Below are 15,026 nucleotides of genomic sequence, written 5' to 3'. Positions count from 1 at the left end.
CCATATTAAAGGTACAGTACACTCCATGGGTTTGCATTTCCTCCAAATGCTTATTTTTTTCCATCCATTTTATAAAACCTTACATACCCCTTAAAAATTATTTTACCCCTTAAATATTTTGTTTCTGGAGTGTACCTGATGTTGACATTTCCATTGGAGCTTACAGTAAAATTGTTTTTGTTATAATGACTAGCTACTCATTTTAAGCTAAAATCGTATATAAATTTTATCTAAGGTTGAATCCAAGAGTAGAGAGGGATAGATAAATGATTTGAGAGTGAGAAAATTGCTTATTTGCCTGGAAGATCCATTTTGGAGTGAAATCTCGTGGAATGCACCTTAAACATATTCAAACTGTTGGATATTATAAGATAAAAAAGTAAACATTTTGGCATAAAAACTACTATGTTGCTTTTCATAAAAGTAATTTTATTTATTAAAATATACTACAATCATTCGGAGTGTAAGGATGCCTTATCAATAACAGTGGGTGTGGCCCTCCCCAGTTGCCATTCCTTTTTCAGATCGTAGTTTACATATCTCCAGTACATGTTAACTATTGATTAGTCTTGGCTAAATAAGGATCACCATTAGAAACATAAGCCTCTGAATGTGATAGTGCTGCCATCTGTGGGATAACGCCTGAAAATTCAACTACTGTTGACAGTGCCTGCCTTTTATCCAGTTTTATAAAATATAATTGATTAAAATATTGGTATGAAAGTTGCTATGTATTTTGAATCGATTCTTCATAGAAATGCAGTACAGTTGACAGGAAGTATAAAGACTATCTTGTAAATATTGAAAACGAGGCCACACGATTTCCACGTTTTGTGAAACATACGCCGTCACCGGGTGATGAAAGAAGATTGAAATAGTTCCCCTATATCAACCTAGACAGGTAGTAGTTTTTGACAGTTGTTAAAAACGATAGATGAGTATTGACTAATTTTGTCTCTCTCTCTCTCTCTCTCTCTCTCTCTCTCTCTCTCTCTCTCTCTCTCTCTCTCTCTCTCTCTCTCTCTCTCTCTCTCTCTCTCTCTCTCTCTCTCTCTCTCTAGGTATATCAGAAAAATTTTCAAACTGATCAGAAAATTAAAATACTTATATCATCTGAAAGGTAATGCAAAAACCGGATGAAATCATTTGGAATTTTTTAAATATTCCTACAAGCAACAAAGATATTGAAGTTTTTTAACTGCAAAAATCCACCAAAAGTGTCCACACTTCTCAGCTCAAAACCTGTGCCCACTGACCAGCAGTGATCACTCAGGCGCAGCAGAGCACCCTGTGTGTCTTTGTGTGCTCAGCCTATTGTCTGGCTCACATAGCCTGTGACTAATCAGGGCAGAGCTATTTCCCTGTGGTAATTTTCACATCATGTAATATTGCGGATTAAATTAACTATACTTCGCAACCTTCAAATTTCATGATTTTTCTACATAATATAGCAAATTTCATAAACTTTGCTGGATATAAATTTCAAAAAGATGATACCAGCACTTACCTGAAATTTTTTAGCATTTTGTAGAGGCAAAACTTAAAACAAGCAGAACCGAAACTTGTCAAAGACTGCAACATGGGAAAATCATGTGACCGGATTTTACTCTTTGATTTACAACTTATTTAGTTAATGGCTTGTATTAGTTTTTTTACGCAGCGCTAAAAGAGAGATTTAAAAAAGGGGTTCCATAGGCGAACTATCAGCAGGCCGACTTCAGTTTAACACTTCACTGCCCGTGGACAGTTACGACTGTAGCGCCCCTAGCGGATTGTGATCTACCTACTCTCTCTCTCTCTCTCTCTCTCTCTCTCTCGTTGTGAACACTCATGCTCTCTCTCTCTCTCTCTCTCTCTCTCTCTCGTTGTGAACACTCATGCTATCAGAGTCAACTTTCCGATTATTGATATAATTAAATCTTGTAATAAACATTTGTATTTAGTATGCCTCCGAAGAAGAAGGGAGAGGCAGAGGAGAAGCCCCCAGTCCTCATTGGCAGAGTGGGAACCAACTTGAAATGTGGTATTGTAGGATTGCCTAATGTTGGGTAAGAAATTATCTTATTTCTCCTTCACCTAGCATTTTCACTTTTTGCAATGTGCTGAGGACTAATGGGTAACACTAATATAATAATAATAAGTTTGAACTTTCTTATATGGTACCTCACATACTACCTCAAGGCGCCTTACATTTGATAATATAACTACAATCATTAAAATTACTACAATATTTGGATCTAAAACACTCATCGAACCATTTAAAATTAACACTACTAAAAACTCAATCTTATTAGAAATATATAAAAATTTTAAGAGCAATAGACAGATTTAAAAATGTGGGTCTTTAGAAGGGTATTTGCCACCAGTTAAAACCTGATATGTCTAGACAATACTATTCTTCAAATTGACATTAATTTATCCATTCACCTAAAGTTACATATGAAGTAAACATAGATTCCCTGTAAGGCATTTAAATCACTACCACCAGTTTCTAACACAACTCAAATAAACTCACATGTCAAAGGATAAATTAATCACGCAATCAGTCAGAAAAAAATTAATGTGCACTTTCTTCATATTTCTGATAGTAAACTAGACCTTCTTAACTGTGCCTTCAGTTCGTAAAAGCTGTAAATTTGACATAATTCATGATGCATTACTGCTGCACACAGAGTAGCATAATTATTCAAATGATGTTTGACATAAAAGACTGGGGGTTATATATAGCACGTTGATCTTATTTAGATAAGACTGAAAAACTTTTCTAATATATTTGTATGTTACAAGTGCTGTTAGATGTAAATGTATTTGTATATATGTTAATATGCTGACATGAAATAATGAGTCAGTATGTATTGGTGTTTACCTAAGTCACAGAAAATGAGATAAATCTCCTATTTTACTTTTAGAAAATCAACATTTTTCAATGTCTTAACAAAAAGCCAGGCATCAGCTGAAAATTTTCCATTCTGCACCATTGACCCAAATGAAAGTAAGTCATTATGAACAGACCATTTACAGAAATTCCATCTAACAGTCAGTTAGGTGTCTATGGATAAAGATATTAACTATTATCCAGTCATTTGTTTTGTTAATTTTGCATTTTGTAAATGTACATATATATAGAGAGAAAATTCATTTTGGTATGTGATAATTTTAAGGGTAGAGGAAGGTGATAATTTTTTTTTCAACTATAGTTTTCACAATAACTTTATTTGGTCTTATGAAGAGATGATTCTGGACACCAAGCAATGTTAAATGTTTATTCATGCAAAATATTTTAGGTCGGGTTCCTGTACCAGATGAAAGATATGATTTCTTGTGCAATTTCTTTAAACCAGCAAGGTAAGTTTATCACAGCAAGTAAAGCAAATTCCTTCTTTGTTTGAGACAAAAAAATACTTTAAAAAAGTATTGGTTTTTCTGGTTGTCAGATATATCACTGATGTTTGATTATTTATTTTCAGTAAGGTCCCAGCATTTCTGAATGTTGTGGATATTGCTGGTCTTGTGAAGGGTGCAAGTGAAGGTCAGGGTCTTGGAAATGCCTTCCTTTCACACATCCGTGCTTGCGATGCGCTGTTCTACATGGCCAGTGAGTTGTCTGTTCTGTTCTACTATGTACCTACATAATTTGCTGTCAAATGACACACCTTGCATGATTCATTTTTGTAATCCCATTATTGTTTCATTAACAGAGTCCAAAAAGTCCCTTTTTGATGCATTATTTATTTTAAACGTGCCTAGTGCAGAGTGTTTTGTAATAGACATTATCATTAATGAATATACAGCAGAGCTAGAGTGTTATGAGGAAATATATTGGACATACTGTGCAAATTGTACTATTATTTAAGGTAAGTAATTTCCATCATTACTATGCTTACTAAATGAAATTGTCAAAAATAGTTTGTGAGATTTGTCAAAAACTTCTCTTTTTTTTCAGGAGTGTTTGAAGATGAAGATGTTACCCATGTGGAAGGTGATGTGGACCCTGTACGTGACCTTGACATCATCATGGAGGAATTGCGACTCAAAGATGAAGACTATATTTTGAAACAGCTTGAATCTTTAGAAAAATTGGCAGTTCGAGGAAATGACAAGAAGAAGAAACCTGAATATGTAAGTTGTACTAAAACTTTGGATAGGTGTGCCATTCTACTTACATAAACAATGACATATAAAGTCTTTGGTATATCTCGATTAAATCATTATTTAGCAGCCATTATAAATGAAAACTTTTGTTATCACATTCGTTGGATTACACATATCGAACAACAACTCATTATTATGATTCTAGGATTTCTTTTGCAAGTTAAAAAGACTTCTTGTAGAAGAAAAGAAGCATTTGAGAAAAGCTGCTGTGTATGATGCAAAAGAGGTAAGGGTGATTGATTTTTAGTTAGTTTAGGAGAAGCGCATTTCGATAAAACAACTTGGCTCCTCTAAGGGTGCTTTCCCAGAGATTTAGATCGATCTAAAGATTAAGTTTTAGATCGACCTAACTCCCTGGGGGTTCACGCTAAATTGCAGTCAGCCGAGCGGGCACCATGGTTAATTACCCACTTACAGCTTTTAGTAGGCGGGACAGATGCTTAAGCTGGCCAAGCTGACAGTAATCTAGTGAGACTCCCCACAGGGATAGATCGATCTAAAAATCTATGGAAATGGGGTGTAAGAATTCAGGAACACAAACCCACAACACCCCCACCCACCCACCCAACCACTCCCAACCACCCCCTCCAACTCAACCCAAAACAAACTTTTCTGGCACCACTGGCAGTTGACATTAAATTGCATTACATTTTCAAAAATTTTGACTTCTATCTTACTTGCATTTAGTATAAATTACTTTTCTATTTTGTAAAGGAAAATATAAAACTAAGCAATTTACATTATTTTGTGTGACTTCTAGATTCTACGTCAACTTTTTTAAAAATATTTTTATTTTATTTCATTTATTTTTTTTTTTACAGATTGAATATATAAACCAGCACTTCTTCTTAACCCTGAAGCCAATGATTTATCTAATTAATCTCTCAGAAAAAGATTTTATCAGAAAAAAGAACAAGTGGTAAGTGAACACACTAATCTGGTGTAAGTGAAATTTTATGTGAGTATATCTTTTTATTCTTAGTTTTGGAAAATGCTCATGCCTTTGATTATGATAAAGTAAGAAAGTTTTTAACATTGATACAGAGACAAAATTTATTTTGGAGAAGTGCATCCATTATATAGAATATTTTAAAAGGTAATATTTGTTATATTTTGTAGTATGTAATTATTTTGTTTGTTTGTTTGCTTGTTTGTTTGTTTGCTTATTTATTTATTTATTTATTTATTTTTAAAACAATCTATCTATTTCAATTTTACCAAGGATTTATCATGTTTCATCTTGTTAACAGATAACTATCATAGTTTAGCATGAATTTATGAAATTTTTTTGTTCACATGACATCCACAATACCTCCTCTTTTTCTAGGCTGGTGAAAATAAAGGAATGGGTAGATGCCAATGACCCTGGTGCCAGTGTCATCCCATTCAGTGGGTCTCTGGAGCTGAAATTAATGGACATGTCACCAGAAGAGAGAGAGACTTATGAAAAGGAGAACAAAATCACCAGGTGCATAATAAATATATATTTTTACCTGCAGTCAGGCAATTCTATGATAATGTAATTAATCTTTTTCTTCTTAAACTTAATCTTTTAACATTTTGAATACCTAGGCCAATGCAGCCTGTGACAGGTTCTACAAGTCTGGACATTGTTCTTGTTTTAATGTGTCTGGCTTTTTGATAGCATGTTATATTGTGCCACAAACATTTGGGATAACGAATTGGATTATTTAAGCTTAATGGTTAAAAGAAAATGTGTATTGTTGAACTGATACAAGCACATATTTTTTGTGTATGTATGCCTTTTGTAACATTAAAAATATGTGTGTGCATTTGATATAATTTCACATAGGTATCTGAAACTGGATGGGTTATCTCAGTCAAGATTATTGTTGAGATTTTGATTATTTCCATCACTGATTGAACCAATACTAATCTTGACTTTTGTTTTTCTATAGCAATTTTAAATCCAAATGAAACCGGGAACCGCAGTTTACATTTGCTATGCAACATTTCAGTGCTCTGTCCAAGATTATAGTGACTGGATACAAGGCTCTACAACTGCACTATTTTTTCACAGTTGGTGAAGATGAAGTGAAAGCCTGGACAGTACAGGTCAGACCAGCGGTCAAGGAGGGTCCAGTTTTTTTTTACAACTGGCCCCTTTGATTAACGCTGACAATGGTAGTGCTGGGCTCAATCGCTGACATGTTCTAATTTCGAATAATAAAACAAAAACCATTGTTTAAGGCAGTACTGAAAATGTTATTGGCTTTTTTTTGCAATTGGAAAGTACGTTTAATAAAGAACATGCAAATCTTAGAACAGCAGTCATAGCACTACTGTTCTGTCTTGCCTTTGCAGTGCCTGCTTTTAATTATTTACTTTCAATGCTTTTCTGCATTTCTTTTTCCTTTTTTGTCCATAGCTGATGTTTCCATTGAAAAGTCAGTTTCATTTTTAATTCTTCCATGTTTCAACAAATTTTAAAACAGTATCTATTAAACCTTTGGCAGTATTTAAAAAAAATTGCTCAAAGTAGTCCATTAACTTTTTTTTAAACATTTGAAAATTACATTGAGGTGTAAAATGTCACATAATTATTAATGGAACTGATATTTCTGCCTGGATTCCTAATAGCTGCTGATTGCAATTTGTGTTTCAATTTATAACATTCAGCTTTTTAACTTTTGTTATGAAATCGTTTTCACTATTTTCACTCTCAAATTATGGTGTGCTTGCAGTATGTTGTCTAAGATAATTCTAACTGGATACAGTGCACTGCAGTTGATGTATTATTTCACCGCTGGGGAGGATGAAGTTAAAGCATGGACCATTCAGGTGAGTTCTGTTCTTTGGCCGATCACTTGGGTCACGTTACGCTAGTTGTATACACAACTGTGCAGAAATATGTCACCAGATGTACATTTATCTTGGTACTGGATTTGAATTGCTGAACTCACCGTCTGAGCAGTGGGTCCACTGATGATTTCTAGGAGGCCTGAGAATGGTAACTTTTGAACCAGGCTTGAGCATTTCAAAATTTTTCTAACATTTCATTCACTTTGAAGTAACTTATTGTTCAACAACATGTTATTCCCAACTCTTGTTGTTGACAAAGACTTGGAGTGATGGGGACCACGGTAAGGGTCAAGAGATAAGAAAGATTGGAATGATTAAGAAGAGAGGGTCAAGGGCAAGTTGAACAGAGGTGAGTAAAATGCTGCTGAAAAGTGACAGGATGAGACCAATAGTTCAACTTCAAAGGAGCTTAGCTGTCAGGTTGATCCTTCAGAAAAAACATTCGCAAAACAGTAGTATTTATGTTTAGATATGTAAATTTTGCACTTGTAATCTTGACCTTGGAAGCATGCTAACCCCTTTCTCTGCTTAATGATCAAAATTAAATATCTTTTGCATCTTCTAATCTTATAGTTAGTTGCCAATCTCATAGGCCTAATTTTTGCACCCTGCAATGATTTGTCCTGTAAACTTTTTTTACAGAAATGCCTTCTTTGGAGCTAGAGAAGTAAAATTAGCTTAGTTGCTACTTCTGAAGCATTGAGCATTTTTCAATATGGCCACCATGGGAAAAAAGAAAATAGTTGCTACTTCCAGGACACTGAGCATTTTGCATAATCTAAGATGGCCAACAGTTTGTTACGTGTGCATTTTTGAGTAAAGAGGTGCATGTTGCAGTTGTTTGTTACATCTCAACAAATTGTATTTAAAAAAAACAAAACAAATGGCCACCAAAATGGTAAGGAAAAGGCAGGCAAAAAGCTGGTAAATTATGTTTGTTCAACTAAAAAAGACCTGGTGGCCATCTGTGATTTTGAAAAGTGCTCAATGTCCTGAAAGTAGCATCTGAAAAGAAAACCCAGGCTAAGTTGACTTTTTAAACCCTAAATTATGATTCTTTTACTCATAGAAAATAGCATTTCATAGTTCAACACTGGGACCCTTGGGAATGGCAACTGGACTACTCAGGGGGCTTACAACTTCACCAAACATAAGTTGAATGTCAAACAAGCTGATAGAGATAGTTTAGGATCAAAATACCACAATGGACAGAAAAATTTTAATTCATATATGATTTTAATTAGACAATACCGGAAATATACTGATTTTGCAGCTCTTCTTTATCCTATGCTGTATGTTTTGGCAGCCATTTTGATTTTTTAATAACTGGATCCTGATAGGGTATAGTCAGTTATCCTAATGTGTTCTTTCAACAAGGAATACATCTCTAGAATAAAAAATACAGTATATATGTTGCTTCTGGCTGTTTTTTCCCCTCACAAATTTGCAGCCATATTGAAAATTTCGTCTTGAAAGTAGCAACCAAGCTAGTTTTAATTCTTTAGCCATAAGGAATGCATTTCTGTAAAAAATTCAGGAAAGGCATGTTGATTATTAAAATAAACAAATTATAAGTGTTTAACATGTTTCAGCTAGATATCATCGTTGAGTCTTAGATGTATGCATATCATTTCAACATGGCAGTAAAAATTATTAGGAAATAAAAGGTTTAGTGTATGGTACCTAATTTCACCAACTGGTAGGTATAGTTAACATGAACAGTAGGAAGAAAATATTCTAAAACCTTAAAGAAAAGTCACAAAAATTTGATCTCTTAAAACTCATTTCATTTCCCAAGTGCTATTGAAATTATACTTATGTGGGTAGCAAAGGTCGGCCAGTTGTACTACCTTGTATGTCAGTTCGCTAACCTCCAACCAGTTGCTCTGTAATTCTTCTAAAGAGAAAAGAAAACACAAAAAAAACCCTGCTAAACCACGACATGATAAATTCTAACTGACATTGTGATGATAATATGCAGTCAACCTAAAAAAACATAATTTCTAGCAGTCACGTTTCATTTCTCCCTTTCCACTGAGGAGTTATTCTACAGTTGCTGGGCATCTCTAAAAGTGCACATACAGACAAATATTGAAAATTAAAATGGGGTTGAGAAGTTGTTGTAATCACACAGCCATCCACAAGCCTGCAGTCAATCCGAGCAAATGTACTGTAGCTGTGCAAAGGTGGATTATGTACAGTGCAGTGGTTTTTTTTTTTTCTTATTAAACATGCCTTTAAAAGTTTATGTTAGTATACTTTGATGCATTTGTATACTGTTTAGGTTTTAGAAAATACAGTGAATACACTTTCTGGAAAGGAAAATACAGCAGTTATTGTTCTGTGTATTTTATTTTATTTTATTTATTCATTGATGATTTTTTTTTTTTTTTTTTTTTTTTTTTTGGGGGGGGGGGGGGCTGGGGGGGGTGCATGCATTGTTTGTGTGTAGACACTTTAGAAAATGAAAACACTTTGAAGATTGGAAATTTATGACCCCCACAGAATTTACAGGGAAACTCCTTATTTTGCCATTACCATACTAGAATTCTCTTGCAAGGGCATTGGTACCATTTGGTGAAAACTACATTTATCAACGAGGGATACGAACATAATTAATGCACAGATTTACGACAAATATTAATGCACAGATTTAGTCAGTTACATGCAAGTTATTATATAATAGTGATAAACACCATGTAATAAAAACTTAAAATTTATGTAAGAGATGCGTTTCAGGCACTGTCAATATGAAGAGAAGTTTTATGGTCCTTGCATGCAATAGCATAGTTAACACTTGTCTTGTGGTGACAGATATTTGTCTAACACTTCAAAAATCTAAAGTTAATGATTACTGGACATGCACAGTTCCAACTGCTGGGAAATTCCAGTGGCATGTTTTTTCTTATTTTAATTTTCTTTTTGTATTTAGTGTGAAAATAAAATGGAAAAAAATTAAAATAATATTATAAGCTCTAAAAGTTGAAGACTGAGTAAAGTCCTCAGCTCATTTTCTAGCAAAATTTTTAATGCAGACGTGTACGCAGGTGTGCTCACACACACACACACACACGCATGCACACATTATGTAATGCAAATTTTTTTTTTTTCATTTAAAACTGTTTTTGTTGAATTAGTTGTGTAAAAATGTTACTCTTTTTGATGATTGTTTGATTTTACCTTTATTATTATTATTATTATTTAAATTTTAACATCCTTATTACTTAAAAATTTTTAATGTTTATTGTGTATTCCCAATTTGATTGACATGAAATCACTGGTTACTGAAATGTCAAGAATGCTGAATTGATGAATTGATATTCGAAAATTCCATTTGTGATGAGATGATGTATTAAATACACAAACTTATCTTAAGAAATTTTCATGCTTTCAGAAAGGCACCAAGGCACCTCAGGCGGCTGGAAAAATTCACACTGACTTTGAAAAAGGCTTCATCATGGCTGAGGTGATGAAATTTGATGATTTCAAGGAATTGGGCAGTGAAAATGCAGTCAAGGTAGGGTTCAGCTTGCTCTGAATCTAGTTGATGATTTTACGAAATACATTGCATATTGTTTAACACAGACTTGAAGAAAGGGTAAACCCAAGATATAAAATAAGCTGCGTGCCAGGGCACTATTCTTTTACTATTTAGGGACATCCTTGTTATATATTCTTGATAAGTTAACTTCATGTATTTTAACAGTAATGATATACTTGTATGAGATTCACTAAATATGCTGATGGATTTATCTCTGATGAGGTACTTGAATTTGAGGTTTAGTGTGCTTAATTATGTGATACTGTTACAATAAGTTACTTGATTAATGTCAAAAGGTTCCCAAAATATCCCCGTACTTTTAGTCTTGTTCTGTCTGTTGCTATTTATTCTGTTAGTTACAGTATAATGAATTATTTCAGTTTTTAGATGAATAATCAAAGAAAAAAATAATACATTTCTGTAACTGAAGTTCTGGTGTATTTCACCTTGAGTAACTAAATTGAAAATTCAACATTTTTGCTAGCTTTACAATGTATGTGAAATTGTTTAATTTGCACAGTAAGGAAGGCACAATGTCTGTCGTTTGTTTTTCCTGGCATGAACGAGTGGTGTCACATCACGTAACTCCGACAGCAGGTGTGCCTGCTTGACACCTCATCTTCTAAAACGGGCCAACCTCAAAGGAAAATCTCATGTAGTCAGGACATGGTTTGGCAAAAAATAAAAACAGGAAAGAAAATTCTTTGAAATTTGGCCTCCTCTGAACTCTTTAAGTGGAATTTTCTAATTGTGGATGCATATATTTCTCTGAAGGCATGGCATGATTAAATAAATATCAAAATTAAGTTTTTATGTGAATGGATGCTTTGGAGGTTTCAGTTGTGAGATAATTTCCTTTCATCCAATAAACATGTTTACTGTATCTACCCAAATAATGAGTGAAGTATTGTATATTTTGCAGTTGTTTCAAAAAAAAAAAAATTTCTTTAAAAATTGAAAACTATTGTGCTGAGGCTAAATAGTTTGAAAGGAGAAAGTATTACAAGACCAAACACATTTACTAACTGCTCCACTGCAAATTGCTTGTCAAGCTACAAATGGCATGCTATTTATCAAAAAAAGTAAAAAATAGTGCTTTGAACATACAGCAAAGGAAATTATTAGACAATTTTACCATATTATTCATGTATTAAGGAGAGGAATATAATATAACCCTTTTTTCATTATTGACAACAAAAATTATTGTGAAATATTTGTCAAACAAAGGATATTAAAAGGTTTAAAGTGTACTGATGAAGTGGATTTAGTGTACAGAAAAAATGTCTGGATACACTATTTAATGTAAGTAATTGGGTTAAGGAAATGAAAAATTGGAAAAAAATTGTCTATTGGCAATTTATTGGCATTATTGGCACATTTTATGTCTTTTTCAAAAATACAGCAAGGCATGTTACAGGCCCCTGCTTCATTACAACAATAAAGCTAGAAATAATTTGAAATAGGAAATTAATAGAATTAGGACGGGTTTCTGTCTAGACCAGAGATATTAGCTTGGCTTTTCTTGTCACTGTATTATAGTGACTTAAAGGGCTAAAGCTGTTACGATTTAAATTTTCTCATGGGTAGGCTATCTGAATCAATTCACAAAGGAGATGCAAAAGAAAAGATGAAAAAAGTAAATAAATTAATAATGATAACAATAAAAAAATAAACATTTTAAAAAACTCACACAACGAGAACTTTATCATTTTTCTCTTTTGCTGTACTGCCTGTCTAATTTTTAAGCAACCTGTTTTGTGGATTAGGAAGTTATCAAAATGCATCATTTTCCGCCTGATTTTTTTTTTTTTTTTTTTTTTTTTTTCATATGAAGAAATCGTAAAAACAAGTGTATTTTCAGGCTGCAGGAAAGTACCTCCAGAAGGGCCGAGATTACGTTGTGCTAGATGGGGACATCATTCACTTCAAATTCAACGCCGGAGCTGGACTTACTGGCAAGAAGAAGTAGCTGCTACTCCTTGGTTTGGATCGGACTAGAGTGGCTGAAACCATGGTTTCGTAGAAAGCTGTTCTATTAAGTGCATATCTGGAAACGTGTATGTTTTGTGAAATTTGGCAATATCATGTCAAGGAAATTAAAGAATGTTAAAATGTGGTGAAGCATACTTGAGAAACAATGAGAATTGATTTGGAAAAATTAGTGTTTTATAAGAAAGACATGACTGCACGAATGTTTGAATAATAACCAAAATTAAGGATAATTCCAAGAAAGGAACCGTTAAATGATACGATGGAACACTTCATTTAAAATGAAGTAGTTACTTTGGTAGGTTATGCCAATGCCTTAGTCTTACTTCTTTTGCTAGTTGTAATAATCATTAAATGTGGATTTGATCAGTACCATTTGTAAATACTACTTATGAGAAGACGGTTTAAATACATAATTGTCATGCCAAATCTTTGTGGGTTTCCGTATTTTGTTGCATATTGTAACATTGAAATGAGGGAGTTTATTTATATTGTTACACAAAGTTTGCTGAAAGCCCACCTGGTTAATTTTATGCGATGATACATTTTGAATAAAGTTTCCGGAAAAGAATAAAAGTTTGTAGGTGTTGTTAAATGGTAAGGATTTCATCAATCACGAAGTAAGCTCCAGCTTGTCGTCATTATTGTATAGTTATTGGTGAATTGTCATTTAATTGTTGTCAAAAGGTGATATTTGTCTTTGAGAATGTTTTTGATAGTAGCCAGCCGAAGATAATTTGTTCAAATTTTTGCTTGGTAAATCTACTTCTTTGAACACGTGATTTGAGTGCGTTATATGAAGAATGAACGGAGTAGATTATCAAGTGTTATAAATTATCATTCGAGATTTTAAAATGTAATGAAGACCAATTTCCCGGTACATGTAACTTTCTTTCGGCTTAATTTGTAGGAACACTGAATTTCAATCAATAATGTTCAGAACCAGTTTAGAGTGCTTTCTTGCTAACCAGTACTAATACTACCTTCAAAAACCACTTTGTTCTTTTTTTAATATTTTTCATTTTATTTGAACGTGTGCAAGATGGCAAGTATCTAACTTTCCAAAATCAGAGCATTATAATATTCGCCTGCAATATTTTATAAGAAATGAATTCAGTTCAGGCGGTGGCAAGTTGTGCTTGGCACTACACACAATCGGGGTTTTGTTATTTGCAAACTCAGTCTGGTTGCCTTCTCATTTGTCTCGGTTGAGTAAGGGTTACAGAAACACGTTTGATGAAGTATATAAAACTGCATTTTCACTGCTAACAACGACTATTTTTCTTTTGTTTCTGTCTGAAAAGCGGTTATTTTTCTTGGATCTGGCATAACTACGGATGCATTACGTTGCGACGTATTATTACAAGGGCCCCATCTAAATAAATGCCACGATTTGAAGTAAAATAATTTATGAGGGCGTTGGGTATCGTCCGCTTTCCAAAGTTCCATCATTGGTCAAATTGATTACTGGCATTTAGCAGTTTATGGTTTTTCGGAAATTTGCTTAATAAGCTAAAGCACTTTTGATCAGGCACGAAACCAAATTAAAAAATTGCCTTTGGTATTGTCATTTTTCTCCATATTCGATTCGGGAAGTCGGCGATTTATTTAATTAAGTGAGTTTTGACCTGGTTAGCGTTACGTTGACTACATACCTTAACATGCCACGTTAAAAAACATCTAAATTATTTTAATTGTAAAAACTTAGAAATATGCGTTCACGCTTAGTCTCCCATAAAGGTAAAGGATACTCGATTGACTTAAACCATACCCTGAAGTTGTGAAAGTTGCGAAAGGGCGTAAATGGGAAAAAAAGGATGAGGTACATACAACATATAGATCGTTTTAAACAAGGGCATTTTACGCTTGTAACTGCGTCTATTTTACAAACTGATTCATATATTGCTCATTATAGGGGTAATTTCATTTAGAATATTGATTGAAGAGAAATCTTGAGCAAGGAAACAAATCCAAATTTTAGAATCCCAAGAGTCATGAGACCACTTACTGTTGGAATAATTGAGAACGTAAAGACAACGTGCACCAATGCAGTGACACAGGCAAATTAACGACTTGATCCGGCCATGTTTTTTTTTTTTTTTTTTTTTTTTTTTTTGCACTTGAGCATAGCGAGTATTCTGCATTTTATTTTAACCTAGTTTCGCGCGTCTATGAGCATCATTAAAAGCAAGTTGACACGTCTAGTCACAAAAAGCCGTGAAAGGAACGAAGTCCCACTGAAATAAAGCTCTACTATTTCAAGCTCTAGTTTGACATTATTTTCTTGTGGACTTTTGACCCGTTTTCGTTTTTCGTCTTTATGTATGCACTACACAGAAAAGGAGAGTGTAAAAATGCATTTGATGTGCAACTACTTGAAAGCGAGCATGCTTTTTTAACGGTCTAGCATGCTTTAAGTTAAGAAAGATTGGATTTGCCATTTGCAAAATACACACGCTGCCAGTTGAAGAGGTGTATGGATATTTGTTTGCGCATTTTCTGTCATGCTAGAACATTCCAT

General features: G+C 33.7%; 1 protein-coding gene across 2 annotated transcripts; it reads left to right on the top strand.

Moving 5' to 3' along the window:
• The first annotated feature begins 732 nt into the window (after positions 1-732).
• LOC106157053 (obg-like ATPase 1) lies at positions 733-13,081 on the top strand. Of its 2 annotated transcripts, none has more exons than XM_087003574.1 (12): positions 733-901; positions 1,944-2,048; positions 2,910-2,992; positions 3,285-3,345; positions 3,468-3,595; positions 3,944-4,119; positions 4,298-4,378; positions 4,974-5,071; positions 5,480-5,620; positions 6,858-6,954; positions 10,370-10,492; positions 12,378-13,081. In XM_087003574.1, the coding sequence occupies exons 2-12, from the start codon at positions 1,945-1,947 to the stop codon at positions 12,483-12,485; spliced, it is 1,200 nt and encodes a 399-aa protein (XP_086859700.1). In that variant the 5' UTR covers positions 733-901; position 1,944; the 3' UTR covers positions 12,486-13,081. The 2 variants fall into 2 exon arrangements, with proteins under 2 accessions (XP_086859700.1, XP_086859701.1); XM_087003575.1 differs by lacking the exon at positions 6,858-6,954 and adding an exon at positions 6,132-6,228.
• The last annotated feature ends 1,945 nt before the right edge of the window (positions 13,082-15,026 follow it).

The sequence above is a fragment of the Lingula anatina genome, chromosome 2 (assembly GCF_051362555.1).
Source record: "Lingula anatina isolate TDL-2025a chromosome 2, LinAna3.0, whole genome shotgun sequence".
Classification (NCBI taxonomy): domain Eukaryota; kingdom Metazoa; phylum Brachiopoda; class Lingulata; order Lingulida; family Lingulidae; genus Lingula; species Lingula anatina.
This window is presented reverse-complemented; position numbering and strand designations above follow the sequence as displayed.

Excerpts from the sequence above, each read along its gene's own strand:
- LOC106157053 (XM_087003574.1), top strand. The coding sequence starts at position 1,945 with ATGCCTCCGAAGAAGAAGGGAGAGGCAGAGGAGAAGCCCCCAGTCCTC. Across the intron at positions 2,049-2,909 it reads GTAGGATTGCCTAATGTTGG|AAAATCAACATTTTTCAATG; the intron begins GTAAGAAATTAT and ends TTTTACTTTTAG. Across the intron at positions 2,993-3,284 it reads CACCATTGACCCAAATGAAA|GTCGGGTTCCTGTACCAGAT; the intron begins GTAAGTCATTAT and ends AAAATATTTTAG.